The sequence below is a fragment of the Phodopus roborovskii genome, unplaced genomic scaffold, assembly GCF_943737965.1.
Source record: "Phodopus roborovskii unplaced genomic scaffold, PHOROB, whole genome shotgun sequence".
NCBI lineage: Eukaryota > Metazoa > Chordata > Mammalia > Rodentia > Cricetidae > Phodopus > Phodopus roborovskii.
In genome coordinates, this window is record NW_026126418.1 from 36,334,057 (window position 1) to 36,359,634 (window position 25,578).

Genomic DNA, 25,578 nt, shown 5'->3' on the forward strand with positions numbered 1-25,578 from the left:
AACAAGAGGCCACCCTGATCCAGCCTTCTGACAGGTGTGGGTCTGCAACTTAGTTTATGTCCAGAAGAACCACATTTATCCTATTCAACAAGGTAAATAGCTATTTGCCAATTCAGTTTCAGGAAAGCCCAACTTAAGGCTTCAGATTGGCTTTGCCCAAGAGTCATCCACACTAGACTGAATGTGTGCTTACTGCAGACCATTTTCCTGTGATAGGTCAAAAGTAAAAGAGCTTGTTTTAAAATTATTAGGTACAATTGCTTTATGATTCCACCTGTGGGAAAGCAAGCAGGGGGTTCTTCTAATCAAAGTATAGATACTTCTTATTGATTAGTCCTTCATAATTTTTCCTTCATTGGGTTGATACTGTAGTATAACTTAAAAGGGATCATATCCCTTTAATGCATGCTACCTTTTTAATATAGCTTCCCTTTGCTTTTATAAAGCACATAAAATAATAGTGAATTTAGTGGAGTAAAAAAGTTAATGCAGATTTCTTGTTCCTGTGGTTGGCTAAATTTGAATTCATTATCCATTCATTTCATATACACTTGTGGCTTTACTGTAATTCTCTGGGATACATTCCTTTTGTTGTCATTGTTATTGTTTGAGGGAGAGCCTCATGTAGTTCAGGCTAGCCTTAAACTCATGATGCTTCTGACTTAGCTCTGGGATTACAAGCAATCGCAACCATGCATGGCAGTTCTACTTAAAACTTCTAAGTACAAAATGACCTCTCTTCTGTTCTGAATGCAGGAGGTTTGGGAATTCAGCTAAGGATATTATACAGGTTTTCAGCCAGATAGTTAGGGAACCCACTAGAAGTTAAGACATTCTGCAATATGTGTTCTGTAGGTGTTAGCTGGCTGTTCAAGAAAGTTTATAATGTCATTGCTCCACCCTGAACTGGAAATGCATTTGCTTATAAAGCATTCCATTGCAATAGATTGATGGGGAAAATAGCTGCACAATTTCTTAGATGCTCACACAGAATGCTGCCCACTTCCTACAGATGTTTCATATGGTTGAAACATCTGTGTTCTGTCAGTGCTCAAGCAGTCAGGACCACTTCACATGCCTGTCAGAGAATGCAGTTCTAAAATTGCTCCATGAAGCACTTGGTAAACGTGCTCTGGGCCCCCATGAGGAGAGGTTGGGTTAGGCCATCCTTTTTACCTGTACTCCACAGGCTTCCTCTGTGAAGGTAAATCATCAGGAAACAATGTACCCTGGTTGTATTATTTCAGCTTCTAGCAGAAATGCCATCACTCAAGTGAGATTTAATATTGTGCCTGCGGCATGTGGAAGGAAAAATGTGCATCTTTTGCTCCATATGGTTGAAGAAATTTATATAAAAAAGTTTCTTTTATAGAATAGAGCTGAAGACATTGTTAGGTGTCCCTTGTGAAAGAGATTCCATAAAAATTGTCTCCTTGAAATTAATGCCAAGGGAAAGAAATCCACCCTGCATGTTTCTTTGTTGGAAAAGTAAGAATTGTTCTGTGCACGTTTCTCTTTGCCTCCCTTCACAAGAAACCAGACAAGACTGACCTCAGTATGCCCCCAGACAACCAGCATCTCAAGTAGATGGTAACATCAGTTTCTTAAGAACTCTCCATTTAGTTTCTGTTTAAATAATTCATCAGTTCATTTATTTGTTATTCTGTGACTCAACTCAGCCATTGTAGGCAAACCCTACCACTGACCCCTGCCCTCACCTCCTGTATGTTTAATAACTAAATGTTCATCATACCACATTTTGTTTACTTTTGAAATGAGTAACATTGACTTTTATAAGAATTAACTAAAGAATAGACAAAATGGTACTGTGCTAACTAGAATTTGTGATGGTTCATGCCTTAAGTAAGTAAATTAAAACAAAAAAATTAAAAAACAAACAGAATGTTCCTTCTGGAATTCCCCCACTGCTATACTAGCTCCCCTTCCTTCCAACCCACCCTACAAGTTTGGATAATTACCCCAACTATGATAATGTCTCAGTTCCAATTGGACATTCATTAACTCAGCTTTAGAGGTGCCTTTACATTTTTTTATTGTGAAGGACTTAGCAGGCTGTCTTGGAAGCCTAATGCATTGAAGAGGGACATCTATCACCCAAACAGTGATGACTGATTTGTATGAATAAAACTAGTGTGTCCTTTACTTTTAGAGACAACTGATGTTGATGGGATTTGTTCTCTGCCCCTAGCTGATTTCCACAGGGGCATGTACAGAGCTTCCTACCTATAAGCATACTAAATATTTCGTCCTAGGGTAAAACTAAGTTTCCTCTTCACCAGACTACAATGTTTGCTCTGCCAGCTGGACAGAGGTCAGCTTTCATGAGACCACTCTTCTTCCATTTCTGATTCAGGGTAGAAAGGTGTTCAGTGCACATAACATATTCACATTCTGAAAGGAATGCTTACCACAGTGAAAATAGGAAGAAGTATTTACACAATATTCCATTCCTTTGTGGTTTACCATAGCTGAGACATAGCTCAGTTGATCTTGTGCTGTATAGGTGGAACATTATTAAAATTTTATGTGTTCTACTATGAAGTCAACACGGCAGAGTGTTAACTGGTTGGAGATTCTGGATGGTAGGTAAACAAGTGCTTGTTTTCTTTCTCTTTATGTCTTTCTATATATTGAAATTTTTCATAATTTCAGAAACTATTGTAGTTGAGAAAGCAGAGTTGAGGATGTAAGGTGGGGGAGAGGAAATGACTGTGCTCTTGGCCTGGTGACTACTGGTATGATAAAGAAGAGCATCTTACATTTGTTACCCCTGGACGGAAACTACTTTTTGTAGGTGACCAGTTGTTCAGGTGACAGTTGCTAGATATCAGCACTTTAAGGCCTATGGACATGCACAGCTCTTAAGTGGTCATCAGATATGGCAAAGTAAACCTCCAGGACTGTGCACTGCCAGTTATAGGATGTTATAGGATGGTCACCTGGAAGCAACTGAGACTTGAGATGCATTCTACTTGCAGGAAATCCTGCAGACAACTAGTTCTTAATAATACAATTTCTATGAATACATCAACATAATGTTCTGAAAAGCACTATGTGCGATGTGATGGGGGAGTGTGTGTATGGTGTGGTTGTGTATGTGATTTGCCTATGTAGTATGTGTGTATGTGTGTGTATGAGTCTGCCAGTGGTCTTGTTTTGTTGCTATTAAAAGAGACCAATGTGGTTGTCTGATCTGTTTGATGTTGATTTATGAGATGTTTTATGGGTCAGTGTATACAAAATGCTTGAACACTGCCAGCATATATTTTCTAAGCCAAGGTCATGTTTCTGGGTAAAAGGAGATATGCTGTGGAATATAGTTTGAGATGTGTTACTGTGGAATATTTGTTTAATGATGCAAGGAGGTGTTGTGTTCTTTTAGGTTACATTTGTTCAACTCTGTAAAGCTGTTATTTTGCCTGTCTAAAACCTGATTGGTGTAATAAAGAGCTGAATGGCCAGTATCTAGGCAGGAGAGAGAGATAGGTGGGGCTGTCAGACAGAGAGAATAAATAAACGAACAAGGAGAAGAAAGAGGAGCAAGAAAAGGAGGAGAGGAGGTTACCAGGGACCAGACACTCAGCCAACTACAGAGGAAGAAGGAAAGAAAGGTATATAGGATACAGAAAGGTAAAAGTGCAGAAACAAAAGATAGATGGGATAAATTAAGAAAAGCTGGCTAGGAACAAGCCAAGCTAAGACCAGGTGTTTATGAGAAAGAATAAGTCTTGTGATCCTCCTGCTTCTGCCTCTTTTGCAAACCCTACTGGTGTGCATCACCAAGGGGATGGGATAGGGGATTGGTGGGGTTCAGGGGAGGAGGGGAGGAAGAGGAAACTGGGATTGACATGTAAAACAATATTGTTACTTAAATTAAAAAATATAGAAGGAAATAAAAGTTGGAAATAAATGAAAACATCATACACACACACACACACACACACACACACACACACGAATAAGTTTCTGTGTATTTATTTGGGCACTGGCTGGCAGGCCCTTAAAAGCAAAGATTTAAAAAAAAAAAAAAAAAAACACAAACCAACAATAGAGATATAATGCTGAAATTAGTTGTAACCTTTTAGAAGTATCACTAGTTTTTGTTTGTTTGTTTTTAAGACTGTTTTGTGACAAGTTACTGCTAGGGCAAGTCTGGGCATGGACAGTAGGAAATGTGGTTACTTCTTCCATTCCTGGAACATATGCTACCTGTTACATGGGGCCGTGTATGTATAGGAGGACTTTGAACTCAAGCAGATCTTTGAGGACAAGTCTGAGAGGTACAACAAGGGTTCTCAGTCCTATTTCTGTTACAGTGTCTTAATGCCTATAGTAATTCTTAACTGGGTGTAGAGCACAGTTGGGAGAAATGGTCTCCATCAGACATTACAAGTCTCTGCGATCTCTGCCTGCACTTTGACAGCCAACCATGTAGAACAGAAAGCAGTGGTCTAGAAGCTCCCGGGTTTGAGCTCCATTTCTGCATTAATATCTCCCAGCATAGACCTGGCACCTAGTAGGTGATCAATAAGGATTTATGGAGTATTGAGTGAATTAACCAGCTGTGTAATCTTAGGCAAGCCACTTAATCTCCTTGGCTTCAGTTGCTTCACCTGAGAAAAGAGAGGAATGGATTAGGTGACCCAGAGGGCCCCTTTTGGTTGTAAAATTATATGACTCTGTGATTGGCCCTTTACCTGAGATGAAGATGAATTTGGCAGGTGTTTGAAAGATGGATTACAGTAAGAGTCCGGAGTGGGGAATGAGCTGTACTCAGAATTTTCTGCTTTTCCTTCCCTAGTCCTGGTGGACATATATGCTTGTGCTTATTTTGTGCCTTTGTGACATACCTGCCATGCACATGTAGAGGCCAAAGGACAACTTTCAGGAGTTGATACTCTCTTTCTACTATGTGGGTTCCAGGAATTGAACTCGGTCATCAGGCTTGGTGACAGTTGCCTTGACCTGCTAAGCCATCTCACTGGTCTCCAGCTCACTGGTTTCCTTCCATGTTTCAGACCCTAGTCATCATCTAGGATGACTGGACTCTTCAAAGACTGGAGCCATGACTTCACCCCCCCACCCTCCACCCCCACCCTGTCTGTGGGCATCTAAATAGATGTGACATCATGATTCCTCACATCTGTGTCAAGAGTTCACTAGGCATTTTCACAAAGCTTCTTCTTTAATCTTGAAGGAAGCATCACTTCCTTCCTACTGCAGAAGAGGCTGAGAAACAGCATGGATACTAGTAACAGTGCATTCGGCCTCTGCATGGACGTCTACAGGTTCTGAAGACTCCCATGAACTGACTGAATTGAATACTCCACTGGAGAAGAAGGGACACTGCTTCAGAGTGACATGGGTGGCAGCGAGGGGCGGGGCTCCTCCAGGTTCTCGCTCCAGACCCATGTTGTCGGTTCCTTCAGCTTATCTTAAATTTCCATCATTTTTCATTTCTCATTTCCACCCTGGGTTACAGCTGTCTGCCAGGAGCACACCCTAAACAACCTTTTCCCTTTGTCTGTATACCTTCAGCTCTCACAGTAGGAACTGGCAAGTGTGCTGTCTGAGTTCGAAGTGTCCTTTGGCCATTGAATCAGTTATTCTAATGTGTGGCTGGCGACAGTGAGTGGTGGAGGAATGTGGATGACTTGGGAAATCTTAAGGAGATGGTACCTGCATGTCTTAGCTGTTGCTCTAAGAGCAGAGGCAGAGAGGTGCATTGAGAGAAGAGTGATGCTCTGCATTTTCATTGTACTGGGATTTTGGTTTCTCTTGACTCTTCTGTGGAAAGATACTATGTTAGCAATTAGATACTGGATCTACAGCTCCGGGGGGTGTGGGGTGTGGTGGTGGCTGGGATTGAATTATAGATCTGAAGTTAATCATCCAGGGAGAAAATAGGAAGACTAGTAAAGAATGGAACTTGAACCATTGAGGGGACAGGAAGTGAGGAGCATTTGAGACAGAAAGAAAAGGCAGCTAGGCCACAGGGTAAGGACAGATGTCTCAGAAGCCTAGGGTCTTCACTATAAAACCTGGACCAGTGATCTTCATTCATTTAGCAAATATTTGTACACCCCCCAGGCACAGTGGTGAGTGCACTCACCTGAAAGAGATAACCACATAATTGTCCCTGTGTGAAAAATAACACAGGAGTGGAGCATGGACATTCAGGGGGGAAAAGGAGGATTATCCTCACCTGACCACCCCCATCTCCTTTTCTGGTGTCCCAGAACAGGATGGGAAATGTCAGGCAGGGGAGACTAAGCAGGGCAGCAGAAGTACCTTTGGAGGGGCAGGTGCTGGTCAAACCAAAGTGCTGTGTTGCCCAGGGTTTCAGATACTGTGGGGAGACATGGGGTGTGTATGTGAGCAGGACAAGGAGAACCAAGGGTGGAAAGACAGGTCGGGGACTAGGAATGGGAGGTCTGCTAGTTGTTTTTCTGTTGCTGTGATAAAATATCATGACCAAAGGCAACTTAAGGAGGAAAACGGTTTATTTTGGCTTCTGGTTCTAGAGCAAAAGTCCATAATGGTAGGGGGAGGGGTGACAGCAGGTGATGAAAGCAGGAAGTTGAGGCGTCACATTGTCAACCACAGACACAAAGCAGAGAGAGCAAATAGGAAGTAGGGAAGTCTACAAACCATCCCCAGTAACATTCTTCTGCCAACAATGTTCTGTCCCCGAAAGCATCCACAATCTTCCCAAAAGGTGCCACTATCTGGAGACTGAGAGTTCCAACTGAGTCTATGAACGCTTGTAAGTATTTCACATTTTAAGAATGACCAAAATAACTCCCCTTGGTCCCTATCTCCTAACACTGTTATTCTCTGGACTACATTTCCATATGCAAGCTTGTTGAGGGACCTGTTCAGGCCATAGCAGCTAGACACTATCTCTCCTTGCTCACAGCTGAAGTAATGGGTCATAGAAGGCCAAAGCAATGGTCTGTGGGTTTGAACACAGATGTCTGTCTTCACAGCTCACATTATCCTGTTCTTCTTTACCGACTTCCTCCCAGAGTAGAGTGGAGGAGAGGCCACCTCTAAAGTCTTTGTCCTCTCCTCAGGACTTAGGGACAGCCTTACATCAGTACAGTGTAAGGCAGGAAGCAATCTGAACTAAAAATGAAACTTAATCAGGGAAAACATTCTTATCCTTCCCCTGAGAAGGGACACAGTCTGTAGAGCCCTGTAGGACTTGTCTGTAGAGCCCTTGGGTACCATAGCATTTCCTTCCCTTGGAATGTTAGCAAAAGTTAGGAATAAATAGAGCATATGAACTTGTGATGCTGATCTAGGGGTACGTGACATATTAATGGCAGGTACTCTTTCCATTGCTCCTTGACAATTAATGACCTTTGGACTTGTACATCTTTTATTAGTATCAGGTTTTTGGGGTTTGTGAGCACCCATACCTCTATTAGCATGGACTAATGGACGTTAACATGAAGCTAAGAATACAGGTGGTCCTGAGACTTCACTTTAGTTGGGGACTTGCAGGAATAGTGACTGTCAAATAGTCCTGGCATGGCACATTAAGAAGCCAGCTGAATGCTATGCCCTGTGAAATTTCTCTGTAGCATCCTTGTTCTGCTGTCCTCCGCCTATCAGGAAGCCACATGCTTTCTGGTGTATTCCTTGTTGCCACAGCTGTCCCCTTAGAGTGTTGACTGTGTCACCTAGAGATGAATTGAAAACACAAGAAGAAAGGCTTTACATATGCCAATCCTAGACTGTGAACTCAATTTAGCAGAAAATAAAACAAAACCATACCACCACTCCCCCACAGAAAAAAATTACACAACTGTTGAAAGCTTGAAATCACTTCCAATGTATTTTATTTTTGGATAAGTTTCTTTGGGCTTATTTTTCTTTCCCGTGATTAATTTTTCCAATTCTCCTAGCCTGTGAGATAGTGCATTATTTATGACTTTTTTTTTTGTAGATTCTTAAAAATAACATCAAAGTCTTAACATTTCAGAAAACTTTGTGTGCTTCTACTGCCACAGTCTGTGTGTTAATATCAACAAATACTGTGTTTTATACTCAGCCTCACTAGTGAGCATTCATGGACTTCATCTGATACCCTTGCCTAGCAAAGTTACACATCAACAGTGGAAACTACTGGGTTCTTTATATAATATCAAATTTTCTGTGTCTCTGAAAAGTTTGAATGGCATGTTTATCCCAAATTCCTGCCTGCCTGTCACCAGCAAGTGCTGGGTATCGGTTGACCCAATTAGGATTCAGCTTTCCCCTTCAGACTCAGTCACTATATCTCCTACTTCTGTAATTCAGCCTCTACATGATTCTTTGAAAGTTCTTGAGACAGTACTTACAAACTGCTAGTGAGAATGGAAGTTGGTATAACTGAAATGCTGGGGAACTTGGCAGCACCTATCAAATTACCTGGGTGTGTGTCCTTTGACCAAATAGTTGATTATTAGAAACTTATTTTTATGCTTATGTATTTGCAGAGTGAGATAAGAACAGCTATTCATTGACTCCTTGTTTGTAATTGTGGAAGATCTAGCAGTTATCATAACAGGATAGAAATGGCTTCAAAACAGATGTAGCATAGAATGGGAATGTAAACTAATGTTCAGAAATTTCAAGATACATTATTAACTTAAAACTAAGGTACAACATAATGGATATAGTATGCTGTCACTGGACTTGCCACTTTATTGAAAAAGATATGAAAGCTTGCAATGAACAAATATTCAGAAATTTCAAGATACATTATTAACTTAAAACTAAAGCACAGAGTAGTGGATATAGTATACTGCCACTGGATTAGGGTGTGTGTGTGTGTGTGTGTGTAAAATATAGTATCTCAGGAAGAAGATATACAAAAAGTCTAAAATGCCCCCATTGCCTGTGGGAGCTGAATAGATCTTTGGGTAAGGGGTGGGGGTGACAGATCAAACACAGAATATGCAGTCATAATGTATGATTGCATTTCTCATTTATAAGAATACATTTCTTACAGAATGCTTCAGCATTTGCATTTGTGAGACAGTGTGGAATAAGAAATTTTACTTTGCCAAATGTAATAGTTTTAGTTTTAGGGTTTGAGGAGATTTTCAAAGAGAGGCTGCAGCAGGAGCTATTTCCACTGTAAAGCTGCACAGACTATTTTTGGCCTTAAACCATCCCTGTCTTCAACTTCCCCGAAACCAAGAGTATCCTCTTCCATATCAATTAATGTGAATGTACTTTCAATTAAAGGTGTAAGTATGAGTCTGAAAAGATTAATTCCTTATAAACGGACGACCTTCAGTAGTTAGATCCAATTAGGCATTTTTCCAAGTATATATCATCTTGATGGGACAAGTCTACTACTTATAATCAATCACAGTGACCTTTTCAAAGGTGAGACTTAGGTTCAGTGTCATAAAGAGTGACTTGCAGAGGCAAACTCTGCAGTTGATTTCGGTAGGCATTATAAGGGTTGGTTATTGCTTTTGTAATATTAATATTTAAAAAAAAATAAGGATGTTCTTGATGATATTCTGGGTGCAGCTCACGCATACACTCCTCTTACCATGGTCTGAGTAGAAGAAACTAATTTAAACAAGACCGATTAGATGAGAAAGGAGCAATGACACCAATTAATATTGAGCCAAGTGCCTTTAATTTTTTTTCTCCTTGGGTCATTTCCTTATTAAATATATTATAACCCTCCTTTTCTTAGTGATCCTTTTTTCTTACTAGGTTATTTTATTTTTAATTTACCTTTAGGTTATATATAACATCCATAAGCAAGACTATTAATGAGTTTTGGGGGATTATTTAGTAGCATTCAAAATCTTGAAGGATGTGGCTCTCTCATGAAAATGATATGACTTGAGTATCCCTATGCATATGAGGGTTTTCCAGTATAGAATTGTTTGTCCTTATTCTGCCACTCATTAAACTTATAAACAAGGGAGACACTGAATGTAGTTATATAAAATGGGGAGGTTTGCTGTATTTGGGATGCAAAATAAAGAAACAAGCAGAAATCTTTTATATATCTCAGTTGGTGATTGTAGGAATCACATGGAGAAATATACAGCTACCGACAACACAAAAAATCTGAAGATTCTCAGTCCTCTTACATAATGTAATATTTTCTTTTTTAACCTTTATTTAAATTAAAAACAATCGTATTTAACATACTAGTCCCAATTCCCTCTCCCTCCCATCCTCACATTCCCCCCACCAACCCCACCTCACCCCCATGCACTCCTCAGGGAGTGTGAGGCCTCCCATGGGGGATCATCAAAGTCTGTCACATCATTTGGGGCAGGACCTAGGCCCTCCCCCATGTATCTAGGCTAAGAGAGTATCCCTCTGTGGAGAATGGGTGCCTAAAGCCCATTCATGCACTAGGGATAAATACTGGTTCCACTGTCAGAGGCCCCATAGACTGTTCACAACCTGCAACTGACACCCACATCCAGAGGGCCTGGTTCTCCAGCTGTCCAACTGGAGTCCATCAGCTCCCACTTGCTCAATTTAGCTGTCTTCTGTGGGTTTCCCTAGTATGGTCTGGCCCCTTTGTTCATCACTCCTGCCTGTCTGCAACTGGATTTCAAGAGTTCAGCTCAGTGCTTGGCTGTGAATCTCTACTTCTGTTTCTATCAGCTACTGGATGAAGGCTCCATGTGACATCTTCCAGCATACTTTAAAAGATGTCTGGATTTAATGACTAATACAACATGAATATATATATGTATATGTATATATATGTGTGTGTGTGTGTTTGTGTGTACATATGTGTATATATATATAAATATATCTAGTATATGTATATATCATAACTAGTTGTTACATTCTTTAGGGAATACTTTTTTAATCCTAACTGCGCCGGAATCCTCCATACTCACACTCCCCATTTTTGTCTCTCTCTCTCTCTACTTCTCATCTATCTTGTCTGTCTGTCTGTCTTTCTATCCATCTGTCTATCTGTATCTCCTATACTCTCATAACACACACAAAACAAATAAGAGAAAACAACAAGACTCACACACACAAAAAAAAAAAAAAACCTCGAAGTCTGTTTTTTGTTAGGCTACTACTTCTGGGCGTGGCACCTACTCTAGAATGTGGTTGATATACTCCACTAAAGAAAACTGATTTTTCCTTTTCCCAGCAGGTATCAATTTCAAATAGTTTCTTAGTTAAGGGTGGGACTCTGTTTACTTCCCCTCCTCCATCCTGGGATTTTGTCTGGCATGAAACTATAGATCTTGTGCATGCTGTCACAGTCTCTGTGTGTTCATGTGTATATAGACCCTGTTGTATCTAGAAGACACTGTTCCCCTGGAGTCGTCTGCCACCTGTACTCTTAAAAGTCTTTCCAGCTCCCCTTCTACATGAATCCCTGTCCATTAAGAGGAGGATTTGATAATGACATCCCATTTAAGGCTGAGTGCTCTAAATACTTTTACTCTCCACACATAGTCCAGTTGTGGGTCTCTGTGTAAATTAGCATCTACTCAGGATGAACTTTCTCTGATTATGGTTGGATGATGCACTGATCTGTGAGTCATCAACATGTCATTATGGTTCTTTTTATTGCCGTGTCTCTTTAACAGAATAATCATAGTAGGGTTTCACATTGGGCCCATTTCCTGTCTAGTCTCACTTTCATAGCCACTTTAATACTGTCTCTTAGAGTGTGCCTTCAATCCAATCAAGAGGTGGTTGTTACTATCTCAACACTTCTGCCACTATTGAACTTTCTAGGCAAGTTGCTGCTGTAGATCAGAAGTTCGTAGCTTGGTGATACTGATGATTACCTTTCTCCTTTGATAGCATGCATAGTGACTTCCAGCACTCTGAATGCTAATTAGTTAGGGTAAAGCTTCTAGTAGGGAACCTGCTTGGTTTCTCCATGTTCAGTGGTGTAAGTCTTTTGTATCTTCAGCAATAAGGCTTTACCATCAGGTTGTAATGGATAACCAATGGCCATGACAATAACTTGTGTTGTTTGGTGTTCCATATGGTCCCTCAGCTAATGAATGACTCAACAAGGTATAACCCATTTGCAGCACTGGAAGTCTTACATGTGATGTCTAATTGGGGCATTGCTTCCCCTTTATTTGATGAATCCACTTACATTCCTTTATATATGTGTATATTTAAAGAGTTGTCTACGTCTACAGCATAGACTTTCATACAGCTTTTCAAAAGGCCTTTAGTGTTAGTTGCTCCTCCCCATATTTCCTCCTTTACCTTGCCTTCTCAGCCACCTCCTGTTTACTTCTATTTTACTTTCTTTCTTTTTTTTTTTCTGCATAGCACTATAGTTCTAGAGGGGATACTTTCTATACACTGCAAATGCTATGCAAATGTTTGTTATATTGTTCAGAGAATGTATAGAAATGAACAGAAAAATACATGTTCACTATAGGCTCACTTTTCACTGAACATTTTTTTTTAACCTTTGGTTGGTATATCAGAGGATTCAAGACCCATAGATATAGAAGAGAAGCCAGTGTTACTTGATGTATATAGTTCAGTTATCCTAGGAGTTCACAGGCTCCATCTAGAGTTTATGAGGACAAAACTGTTTCATTACATTAAGACATTGACATGGAATGTCCTTCTGTGTGCCTTGCTTTTATTGGTTGATGAATAAAGCTGTTTTGGACAATGGCCAGATAAAATATAGGTAGGTGGGAAATCCAAACAAAGATGCAGAGAGAAGGAAGGTGGAGAGGGAGATGGCATGTAGCTGCTGAAGGAGTAACATGCCAGAGCATTACCAGTAAGCCACAGCCCCGAGACAATACACAGATTAATAGAAAGGGGTTAATTTATAAGAGAGAGTTAGCCAATAATATGTCTGAGCCAATGGCCAAACAATTGTATTTAATATTCAGCCTCAGAGTGCTATTTCATAAGTGGCTGTGGGAACTGATGGGTGGGATAGAAAGAATCCAACTACAAGACATTAATTACTTCTTTACTCCTTCTTTTATAGATCTATAATTATTGGAACTTTTCATATATATGTATTATATATATGTACATATACACATACACATACACATACACATACACATACACATACATATACATATACATATACATATACATATACATATACATATACTTTTCAGAGTTGCCAGATTGCCACAAAGACCCACTGGAAACACAGCTATAAGACTTCAGGCAGGGTTACTGGGAAAGTCCAGATGGTGAAACCTGAGGACAGATGCAGATTTCCAGGTTCAGGCCTCTCAACATTAGAACTTCAGTTATTGCCCTCTTATTTTAACCTTTGTGCCTTGTGGATTGGTATTAGATGGGGGTTTGATTTTCTATGCAGTGAAGAAGGCTTTCTTTAAATGGATACCAAGTCCTTTCCAGCTTCGTGGCCCCATTATACTTAGTGAGATGGCAGTTGATAATCTGGAAAGTAAAGGGGTGGTTATAGATCAAGGGGTTCAGAGAAAACATCAGCACCATCATGCTTTTTGTACAGTGTCCACAGGGACTAGAAGGTATCTCATAGAGCTGAGAATCCGTTGTTCAGGAGCATGAATTTGGACATCTCTGTTTCTGTCTACTACATTCTAAACCCTGTGTTTACCAACTGCGTTCTTGCTTTTCAAGCTGGTTACTTCTGGTGTTCTTACTGACTTTATTTTAGTATATATAGTTACTTTTAATAGTTTATGTCTCATCAAATTCCTCATTATTATGTGAACTTCATATGAATAAGAAAATTATTCCTTAAACTTTTTGAGTGTCATTTAATTTTTATTGAATACATATTTATGTATCTATTTTACAATTTTCTGTATCTTACATAAAGTTTATTATTCATTGGGAAATTTTGCAACATTTAGAGATGCCTGAATTTAGAAGTTTTAACAACAGATGCACCTAGCTGTTGTTGTTCTGTATGATGTAATGTATAATGCCTGTCCTGAACTCATTACAGAGTCTGTCTTCCTTAATGCTTTACTTTAAAATTGTGTAACTAAAATACTACTGTCCAGTGGGAATATGAAAAATGTATAAGATACAACTTCCAGACTAAAGGCTTCTAAAAATGTGTTCTTCTGAAATTAGATTTAAGCTTATTGAGTTAATAAGGATTTTATAAAATGAACATTTTGTTTTGAGAATCTCTTGTTATCAGTATGCACATGTAAGATAAATTTCATCAAATACATCTCATCACTTAATTGTTCTCATAACTGTATCTTCTACTTGAGGAAATATTTAGGTAACCTAAAACTATAAATGCTGTCTCCACGCTACTGGCATCTTATAAAAATTGGGAGTAATTTGGTTTGATTAAACTCTGCCTCATTAGATTTTAATGTGCTTTATGTTATGTGTTTCAGAAACTCCAGAAAGGAACTTAATGACATACGATTTGAGTTTACTCCAGGAAGAGGCAAGTTTTAATTGAAATTATTATTTTGGCGGAACAAGAAACAATTGAGAAATTGATTACAAGCTTATGGTTATAATTTGCTATTCAAAAAATGTTTTGTCTCCAAATAAAGGAAGAAAGAACTCGTTAGTTGTAAGGACTGTAAACCACTACTCACTACACGAATCCCAGTGCACATGTGACATGGTGTATAGGTGCATATAAAAGAGATATATTAGCTTAACCATGAAAGTGTACACTGCTTGAAAATGCAGCTCTTAATGGAAGTGACAGTGGGCGTGGCATTTCCCCATGAGGTGATAAACCCCACCTCTCGTGTGGCCTCTTTGTAATTTGAATATTGAAAGTATGTTACTGCAACTGCTTGATGGTTGTGGTGATTGTTCATATAGCATCCGGACTATGCATTGTTTTTAGATTTTATTACCTTTTGCAACAGGCGTAGAGCCTGCTGTGCAGATCAGAAAAAAACAAAACAAAATAAAAAACAAAAAACACAACCTTGGTTAATGGAAAAGTAACCCAAGGAAAAAATATGCTTTACAGTATTTTCTGTATAGCATCAGTATTCTAGAGAGGTAAAAATCAGATGCCAATCCACACTAAGTTTGTAACTATTTTCCATGCCCTCTGGTTTCTCATTTTTAATGTACATGTAGAGTTTCCTCAATGTCTGCCCTGAATACCTCTGTGAAGTGCAGTAGTCTCATGCATTCTGATTTGTAGTGCACATATGCTCATAGCTTGGTGTTCGTTCTAGGTGATAGAGTTCTACATAAATTTCAGCTCTATTTGTTAAACTTCCAAAAGCCCAAAGTACATAGATTCACTTGGCTTGAGAGCTAGTTCAGCAGTCAACTGCCCTGGCCTCCTTACTGTTACCACCTGTTAGGAGACACTGGCCAGCTGTTTCGAAGAGCTGGAGTGAGTGAAAGGCACTTGAAGAAATTGGTGTGTCTTATGTGTATACATTCATGAGAAGCTGTTTAGGTATCACCAGCCAAACACTTTATGCTCTTAGACCTTAAGTGTTGGTGGACATAATTTACTCTAGTTCTGGTCATGAGTCCTCTGAAAAGGCAAAGGTCAGATGACATCCTGAATATTTGAATCAGACAAAAATATGAAGTATCTTTTTACCAAACAAATGCTCAAGGGCCCCAATGAGCTTGTAAACTGGGTTTCTTTTTCAAGTATATCCATCTTTAGCAGTTGTAGATGGGGCCTGTGAGATTGTACACCAGTCACAGTTATCAAAATGCCATCTATTTTGTCATAATATAAAAATATTGACTAGGCCATGTTATGAATAAGACCCGATCATTATGACATCATTGGACATCATTGAAACATCATTGAAACAGGTGTTTCAAGTATAAGCACGAGCAGATTCTGATTTTAAGGTTGCTTCTTTTCATCTGGTTGCTTGAAATTGACCACAGTGATGAAAATCAATTTTAATTTTAAGAACTAACAAAGAAATGAATTTCCAACTTGAGGATTGGTGTGGATAAAGTGGTCCTATCATCACTAGTTTATTTGACCTGCCCTTGGTGCCTCCTTTGCCAGGGATTGATGAATAGTCGATAATTTTAGTACACAGGTGGAAACCATAGCAGCGACTTGGCTGGTAATTGTATCCTTTACTGGGCAACAAGCCTCTTAGTAGTGGCTGCACTGTGTGTGTACCTCTTGATGTTACCTGGTCTTCAGGCAATGTCTAATACATCTATGCAGGTACATCAAATATGTACAAAATGTGCTGTCTGTAAGCAGGCATAGTTGTGTATGGCGTAAAATGTGATGTGCACAAGGAAGTTCCCTATTGTCTTTGGAGGACACACTCTTTTATTATGTAATCATATACCGTGGAAACTAGATGTTAACATGTGATGAGTTAACCTGTTTTAGCATCAGCTTAAAGTAAAAGTAAATTACTAGTAGACTTGAAATAATCATTTTGTATTGCTGGCCTAAACTATCACAGGTGTCTTACTTACCTGTGTAGAGAATGATTGTTTCATGCCATACACAGTGATGGGAGCATTTCCCATCTTGTCCAGCCAGCATTAGCCATTCTCCACCTTGATATGATTCATCGGGTGCCCAAGAGGCCTGAAAATAGGCCATGCTTATCCAGTTTAATCATCAGGGAGTGGTTTAGTGCTAGCCCTTGGCATGGTTTTGTTTGACATGTCCCTTTTCAGCTTCCTTCTGAGAGTGTAGCTGCTCGAAGAAATGTAAGATTCAAATCTTCCTGCTGCTGGCCAGTCACTAGATATAAATGACCTCCTACTGCAAGCTTGTCACCTACATCTGTTCAGCACCTTCATTTGAGGGTTTCCTGTCCTGGAGATTTGGTTGATGTCCAGGAAGAGGGGGATTCTACATGCTAGCAGCTTCAGAAAGAGAATTAACACTCAGAACATAGCCATTCACTAAGCTATCTTCAGGCCCCTAATGGGGGAATCATTCTATCAGGGACCTTTATAAACTTTATTTTTAATCTTCCTCAAAAGGAGAAGGCCCAACACAAGTTCCCTTGTGTGGAATTCCTTTGTTTAGTAAGCTTTCCATTTAACCCCTCTCATCTATTTCAGTTTCTTGCATTCCATTATGAACTGAGAGAAAAACACACTCACATTGAGTTTTGATCTTTTCTGGAGATTGAGCAAGGGAGAGAACGCATGCACAGGAGGGTAAGATGAGTTTGGAATGCCCTTTGGCTGTGGCATTGTTATCTCCATCACCATTTAATGTATTCTTAGCATCATACACCAGGTCTAAACACTTTAAATCCCCCAAATTGTGAAAAACATGCTGGATGCATGTATGAACATGCATGTGATACAAATACAGCTTATATGTGCACACACTTACTGCAGGGACTCATTTACACATCGCTCCATGGCTGGTTTATGCTGTGGATTGACTTCTGCAGTTCTGTTTTGATGTCTGTTTGATGCAGCAGCTATGCATTCATTCAGGTGTTCCCTGACTTTGGAAAATACTCATGTCAGATCCTCACTGACTAAATTGCCCATGCTGTCTGTAGCCAGTGCTACTAGGTATCTGTTAGACTATCAGAAGGCTGTGGAGACAAAAATCATCTCCTTGACTATAACACAGGCTTCTGTAGTCATTCTTTTGAGCATATTGCAATTTTCAGTTCCTCCTTGAAAAGTCTTTCAGTAGAAGTTAGCAGTGTTCCCATGCCCATTCATAACCTCTCAATTAAGTAATTTTTAGCTGTATTCACTTGCTACAGCCTGTTCAGTCCCATCTTTATGAGATTGCCAACTCCTGTCACTTATCATTGAGAAACTACATAATTTTACACAGCCACATTTTCTAAGAGAATGAATCTGTTGCTATCAAATGATCAATGTTGTGTTAAAGGGGTTTCTTAATAGCATACATTTAAATAGCTCATCTTAATAGTCCAACAAGCCCACTGGCTGTTTGTACCAAGTATAAGGCTATATCAGGTTCCACTCATTCAACCTTTGCTATAAATTCTTAACATAGTAGCTACAAATGATTGAAAAAGATTGATGATGGCTAGAATTAACCTTGGGAAGAAAGGAAAGCAATGTCATAGAGAGCCTTAGGTGTTCTAGGGTATACCACAGGATGAATTCAGATGGTGGCCAGAGGGAAAGGTTTTTGATTCACCAAAGTGAAATAAATACTTTTATATTAACATCTGTTAAGTAAAAAACAAAATACAAATTGCTTGTGGGAAAATATACTTCATGGTGTTTCTGATTTTTTTTTTCCCTGATAGGGTCTGAATTGATGAATTAAAATCATGTGGGTGATTTTAGTAAATGAAATATATTTTTATATTGTGCTGGGCTGTTGATTTTTATGTTATGGTTTCTAATACATATTCATCTCACATTTGGACAGATACAGCAGATGGTGTGTCTCAGGAGCTCTTCTCTGCTGGCTTGGTTGACGGTCATGATGTAGTTATAGGTAAATTGATTTTTAGTATGCAGTAACATTTTGTTGATATGTGAAATGGAAATGTGTTCAGAAGCAAAATTTTTCATTAAGGAATAATTCGCTCTGAAATTTAAAAGAGAATCTTCATAAATTCTCATTATTGTAATGAAATTGCATTAAGAATCATATTTACTTTTCTTCAAAGGTGTTTCACGTATTTCCCTTCCCTTTATATAAGCTTGGTTTATGCAGTGGGATATCACGAATATCACAAAGAACAAATCATACTGTAGTTCTGGTATTTAAGTTGGAGAGGGCCTAAAGGACGCTCAAGCCAGTTCATTTGTGGTCCAGGTAAGGAAACAGGTTCTTAGTGAAGTTCTGAGTTTCTCCAGAGCCACACAGCAGGGTGTCTCTTTATTTTGAAATCCTGGGGTCTTCTACTGCTCATCCTTCTTTTTCTGAATGAAAAAGGATTTATCTGCATGGAGCTGGGGAAGCTCATATGCCCAAAGAGTGCTGATGGAGCAAGCACCAGGTTAGATCTGTCAGGAACTGAGGTAGGCATCGTTGAGAAAACATCATCTTAGCCTCATGTGAGCCGAGAAAGCCTGGTGTGGCTGCCTCTGCTCGGCCCAGCTGTTCCATGCTCCCCTGGAAATAGTGAGACTATAGGGATTTTATAATGTACTCTGTCACTGTGTAGTCTTAATAATGACTCTGAGTGATGTAGTTTGTGAATATGTGAATTATAAAGCATTCTGTTAATTATATTAACATTAATGAGAAGAATGCATGAAGGTAAGATATTATTCCAAAATAATTTTTCAAAATACTCTTTTGGGGAAAAAAAATCCTCAAGAAATAATGCTTGAGATTGCACGTTGTTTTGTATTGTATTGTATTAGCTTTGAGACAAGGTGTCTCTCTGTGTAGCCCAGCTATCCTATGGAATCCAAACTAGTCTCAAACTGAACAAGATCCACCTGTCTCTGCCTCCTCAGTGCTGGGATTGAAGGTGTCTACCACCATGCCTTGTTTCATATTCTACTTTTTTAAAAAATTCACTTATTCCACATAAGTTCTTGCTTAGTGATGGTGGAGGAATGTGTGACGGGGGAATTTGAGAAAGATTTGCACATTTTTTGGGGATTGGCCTCTAGAAACCTGGTAATATAGATAGATCATTGTAAGGTAAGCTTCTACATTTTATTTAAATGGCAATGTACACTTGTTTATAGTGTAAGTTCTAATTCTGGTTAAATACTCAGTATCACTGTTTTATATTGACAAATGATATGAAAAATACAAGACAGGAAAACTAAATTCCTTTGTATAAATTATAGGCAAAGTATATACAATTAAAACTCTCATTCTTTTTGCCACGTAGTTTAAGGAGTAAGGTTTTTCCTCCTGCCGCTGGTCTTGTCCCACTGCAGCAGCAGCCCCAATTAACACACCGAGACTCTGTATTTGATATTATGCTGTAGGCCAGGTACTAGTTTCTTATCAGCTAGCTCTGTCTTAATTATTAACCCATTTCTGTTGATCTAAGTATTTCCACGTGCTTTCATCTTACCGGGGAATGGGGCCAGTGTCTGGTCTCCCCAGTCCCTCCATGTGCACTCCTCCTTACTACTTACTCTTTCCTCCTTGTCTCCTAGTCCCTCCTGTCTTGCTTTCCTATTGGCCAACAGTGCTTTATTCATTAACCAGTCTGAGAAACATATTTACAGAATGACATCTCCCATCAACGTAGTGAATACATAAAACCTACCATAGTCTAAGTAAATTTACATACATGCATACATATGTTATATATCCCTGTGTGCTTGTAGCTCTTCATTCATCCCTATCTTTCAAACTTTCCTGCACTATCCTGTTAGGTCTTTTAGCCAGCTGAGTTCTTACCTGTTTCTGATCAAATGTAAAGTGAGCACTCAGAAAAACATATCAACCCAACCTTAGTGCCTTTTCAGAATTTCACCTCTGACTTCTTTCTCTTAACCCTTCAGTTCCTTGTTCTGAAAAAAGAAAGAAATAAGCACACACCTTTGTTTCTTAGCTTAGTCCAAGAAATAATGAGACTAGTTAATGCCCAAACCAAAATACTCTGAAATATCTATTTTCCATAATGAGAACTGTGCTCCATGGACAAGTAGACAGAATAAAAACTAATTGCCAAGTGCAAGTAGAGTTTAAGACTCTTTAATTCTTAATGTCTCCCCTCCCCAATAGGAATGAAATTGATGGGGAGGGGGTTGTGGGAAGTTTCTGTTTTTTTGTTTTGTTTTCACTTACTGTGACAAGGCATACAGCTAATGCTGGACATGAAGTTGTTCACCTCTGGCCTCTGCCCCCTCAAGTCCTGAAATCACAGGTGTGCACCACCACACCCTGCTCACTGTTTGAAATGATGCTGACAAGTAGGAGACTCAGGGACATCAGTGGCTCATAGTTGTTTTAGATGTCACCTCCCAGTGCCTTACAGTCAAATCTGGTGGGGGTTCGTGTGCTATTCTCAGATAAATCTACAGTATAGTTTCTTTTTTGTTGTCATTGTTTGTTTTTGTTTTGTCTGCAGCAGGATCTTAGCTAGCCTCTAACTTGCTACATGGCTCTGAGGCTATCCTGTGTACTAATGAGCTTTTGGTTGTTGTTGAGTTTTTAAAAGAAATAAAATAAGAAATGAAGGCAGCATTCATATTTAACTTACTAAAATGTGTTTTAAGTGCAGTATATAATCAAATGGACTGTATTTTTTCTATGCCTTAATTATTTATCCTTATAAATTTTATTTTGCTTTGTTTCCCCTTGTTGGGACTAGAATATTTCTGTATGAAGAACGTTGGGTAAAACTAAGTATGTAACTCCTCCTTGTATGGTAAAACAACAAATGCCTTTGCTGGGTGTCACACTTATGGCACATGTACTTTTAATCTGATGGTCAAACCCGTTCTGTGATGTAAAATAGGCAGGTTCTTTTAGTCACTGTTTTAGGGATGAACCTTAGATCAAATGAGGTCTGGAGGATGCAACCTGGTAGTCATTAATGCAAAAGTTTCTTGTCTCTGAGAACTCATCCTTGTCCAGGCATTGTAGACAGAGTTTTGTCCAACATCCGTCAGCCTCAGAAAGTGCTAATTCCTGTGCATCATATGAAAATTAACAGACTAAAAACAAAAACTACCTACTTTTTTTTTTTTTTTTACCAAAGCGTTATCATTTTAGTTGTTATTTAGCAGACAAGATCTACTTAATCCTGTCTCCACTAACCAGAATTTCTCTGCTGTCTCCCTTGTCATCCCTCCCACTCTTTACTACATAGGACCCAGGAGCGTCTCAGAGCTTTTGTTTCTTACATCTCAAAAGAGTTTTTTTCTTTACCCTGCATCTTAATACAGCTATTTTCTCTCAACATAGGAAAATTTGCTAAAAGACCTGTCTCTGTCATGACCCCCTTCTTTACCATGACCTCCTGAGCAAACTCCAGCCAGACTTTGACCTTCCTGCTCCACTCAAACTGTTATTTTCAAAGCCACACCTGGACAAACCAGGCCTGGCAATGAGATGACAGGTGCAGTGTTGGGTGCAGCGGGAACGAAATGAACGATGTGGTGTTACAGACCTGTGATCTGAGAATGGCTGTCACCTTCCTAAGTGTGAGGTTAATTATCTGTCTTCTTATTGGCCTGTCAGAAGTACTGGTAGGTAGGACCTTCCTCCATGATCAGCTGTCATTTGGGTTTGTAAAAATCCACCCTGCAACCTAGGAAGTGATTTCTTCCTAGCGTTTTACTGGTTCCTCTTCGTCTTTCTGGCCTGCAGATATTGATATATCCAAAGAATCTAAGGACATTTTCTTCCTTCTGTAACCACTTGCTCTTGTGGGATGTCATCTGGCATGGCATTAGTCACCTTCTGTTGTTTAACTTTCTGACACCTGCCCTTATTTTGAATTGCAAACTCAGCCAGATTTTGTTTTTTTAAAATCATCTTCCCTTAGGGGGCCAGTCAATATCTGAAAAATTTAATTGTCAGTCTCCAAAATGCAGCCCTTGACGTTTCTTCCCACCTGCCCTACAGTGCTCTTCTCTCTCAGGTATACATCACTCTGTGTCTAGGTGCTCATGCCAGCAGCTGGGAGATAACCTTGACTTTTCTTTCTCCCTTACCCCACTTCCAGATTGTAATGTGCACAGCATCTATTAGTCATCACCTTGGTTCTCTTGTGTGACAAAATACCCAACAAAAACAATGAAGGGAGGGTTGATTTTGGCACACAGCTTGAGAAGGTACAGTCCTCCGTCATGGCAAATGGAGCATGTCTCTGAGTGTCCTCCACTCTCAGCAGACCAGAAAGCAGAGGTCTCAGACAGCCCTAAGTCAGTGGATATATTTTATCTATTAAATAATCAACAACTAAAGTATAAAATGATATCTACTGCTTTGGGGTAAAATAGGTTCCTCTAGCTCCATCCTACTTAAGGCAGGTAGGTCATGTATCCAAAAGGCTAGTAACCTCCTGCAACAGCTGCAGATCATATTCAAATACATGAGCCTGTGGGGGAGGGGGATAGTGTCCTATTCTAAGACCCTCTCATCTCCCAGCTAGATTATCACCCCTGTGTCTCTACTGGTATCCCAGATTCTGCCCCTGCCCCCTTGTCAACTTAGAGAGCCAAGTAAGTTAAGTCAGACATAAAAGGTCGTGTGATTCCAGGTTTCTGAAATACCCAGTATAGGCAAGTATACAGAGGGGAAGGAAAATAGCAGAGAGGCATCAGGATGCAGAAGTTTTGAGGGTTTGTTTTGAATGTGGTAAATATTTTGGAATTAAAAGTAACAATGGATATACAACCTTGAGACTACACCCCAAACCACTGAATTGTGAACTTTAAAAGGAAGAATTTTCTGTATGAGTCACATCCCAATTGAAAAAAAAATTGACCAGATTACATGAACACTTTCATCAAACTCTGCTGTGGCTTCCTACCCTTCACTGCACAGCCCAGTCACTTCTCAAACCACCTCTCTTCTCTCCACTCAGCTCCCATCAGCTCTACCATCCTGCAACAGCGGCAAGCTACACCTGCCTCTCTTCCAGAGTGCCCCTTCTGAAAGCTCACATAGGCTCACAGGAGTGCTTTCCTGGCTGCCTTCCCTGACTCCCTGCTCAGAATGGCACACCCTTCCCAGCTTTTCCACAATCCTCTTTGCTTTGCACTTTCTATATTGTCTTTTCTCATGAAGCACATTAGGTTTTTCAGTTAGGAAAATTATCTGTAGGATTTCTTCTTGAACACAATTCCTTCCTTTTTTCCTCCCTCCCTCCCTCCCTCCTTCCTTTTCAGATAGCATCTCACTATGTAGCCAGGCTGGCCCAAGCTTGTGATCCTCCTGCCTCAGCCTCCCAAGTACTGGCAATACAAACGTGCATAACCACACCAAACTAAACATTGTTTTCTTAAAGGTGGTTGATTTCATCTGTGTTCTAGACTGATCCAGATCCACTGCTTAGGTGCTGTGCTTCTCCCAGCAGACACTTCCAAAATTCTGTTCCAATCTCCACAGCTACTTCCTGACATTGTCACTGGAAAAGAATCATTTTGAATACAGGATACTAGTATTTAGAGACTCTTTGAAGATTGTGAAATTCGAGTCGCCTTTACAAAATGAAATAAGCTCACATGAGGAAGGCTGCACAGAAAATAGCCTTCTCATGTGTGTTTCTTCTATATAATAAAAAATAGCTAAATTTAAATAGATTAGAAGGCTGCTTTTTTGCCATCAGCGTTTTCTTTTGAGTTGGAGGAAATGCTTATGGTAGCATGAAAAGGCCGAAGAAAGCAGTTGCATATGTTGCAGAGCAGCGGGTGCTGTGGCTTCTGCTATAGGGTAGCAGACAGGTTACGAAAGTCTGCATTACCTAGCTGCAGCGTAATCTGCCAGGAGTGTGCAAAGCTCGGGGCAAAGCACAGTTTGGACTGCAGGAAGGCCTTGGATGACACTGAATGATTGCTTTAGCAAGGGCGGCACAAAAATAAATACAGGGTTTGCAGACTGAAATCAGAAACCCACTTCACTTATGCTCAAATTTCAGCACTACCTTAGGCAATAGACCGGAAACACTTTTAGGCCGTGTGTAAACAGACATGCAGAAGATGGCGCTGCCTTCTGAGTGGTTAAAAAAGTAAATTTGTGAGGTGAAAAAAAAATAAGTGATATGCCTGTATAAATTTGCTTATCTTGTCTGCCTCGGTTGGCTGTAAAATGTAAATAGACAAGAGCAGAGTCCTTATTCCACTTATTTCAAAGAGGATTACCAAGAAAAACTGAGAGGGAGAACTCAGAGAAAAGCCCTTCCCTCCCTTAAGAAAAAGTTGCCCTTGGAAAATGAGGTTCTGCCTCAGAAGTGGCCATGCAGAACAACGTGGCTTTCTCTAAGTCATAAAAGTAGTTCTCAGTTTTTCTCTGGACTTGAGCATGATTTTCTTCAGTGAGTTTAGGAACTTCACCAGTAGGAAAAGGAAGTAGGACAGGGGTCATAAGCCAGTGTGTTTGTAAGGCCTGTGGAACAGCCTCTCAAAGCTGCCTACCCACAGCCTGCAGGGCCCAGAGCAGAGACCAGGGCCCCAAAGGCCTGCACTGAGGAGGGGAAGCTGCTGGGCCAGTGAGAGTCTGAGCAGAGTATCTGCTGACTGTTGTCACTTGGGTTCTCTGTCACCCTTCCTGGATTTCTAACACCATATGCCTGCTTTCTTTAAGTGGAGTGTGAGACCAGATGTTAGAATTTCTATGTCCAAAAAGGGAGGGAGATGTATTTCTGCATTAATTTATACAATTTTACTCTGATAAGTTTTGAGTCAGGATGTTAGCACTACAATGAAGCTTATTTTAATAATGTGTTTTATTGTACTTTACTATATGTATTATTAGTATATGGACACTGTTTATTTGAAATACACATGTCATCATAAGTTCTCTCTGGGCTTTCAGACCTGTTCATATTACTGGCATAATTGTCCACACCCAAAATATGCTTGCTTTTTAAGACTTGCCATACATGTCCCCTCCAAGCAGCCTGCTCCACGCCTGCCCCTTCGCACTCATAAGCTGGAGGACAGCCTGTCCTTGTGTAGATCCCCAGAGAAGTAGGTTTCTCCACTTCATGCTTGACATGTGGTGCTCTT

The 25,578-nt window shown here is 39.8% G+C and overlaps 1 protein-coding gene across 5 annotated transcripts in view; it reads left to right on the top strand.

Annotated features, from left to right (window-relative positions):
* The window catches only part of Stk39 (serine/threonine kinase 39), a 271,845-nt gene that overhangs the window by 202,843 nt on the left and 43,424 nt on the right, over positions 1 to 25,578 (top strand). For 3 of the 5 annotated variants that reach the window (XM_051184544.1, XM_051184542.1, XM_051184543.1), the window contains 2 exons: positions 14,382 to 14,434; positions 18,347 to 18,415. The exons of the other annotated variants lie outside the window; for them this stretch is intronic. In XM_051184544.1, coding sequence (XP_051040501.1) covers positions 14,382 to 14,434; positions 18,347 to 18,415 — 122 coding nt within the window. The remainder of the gene's footprint in view (positions 1 to 14,381; positions 14,435 to 18,346; positions 18,416 to 25,578) is intronic. 5 annotated transcript variants of the gene reach the window in all.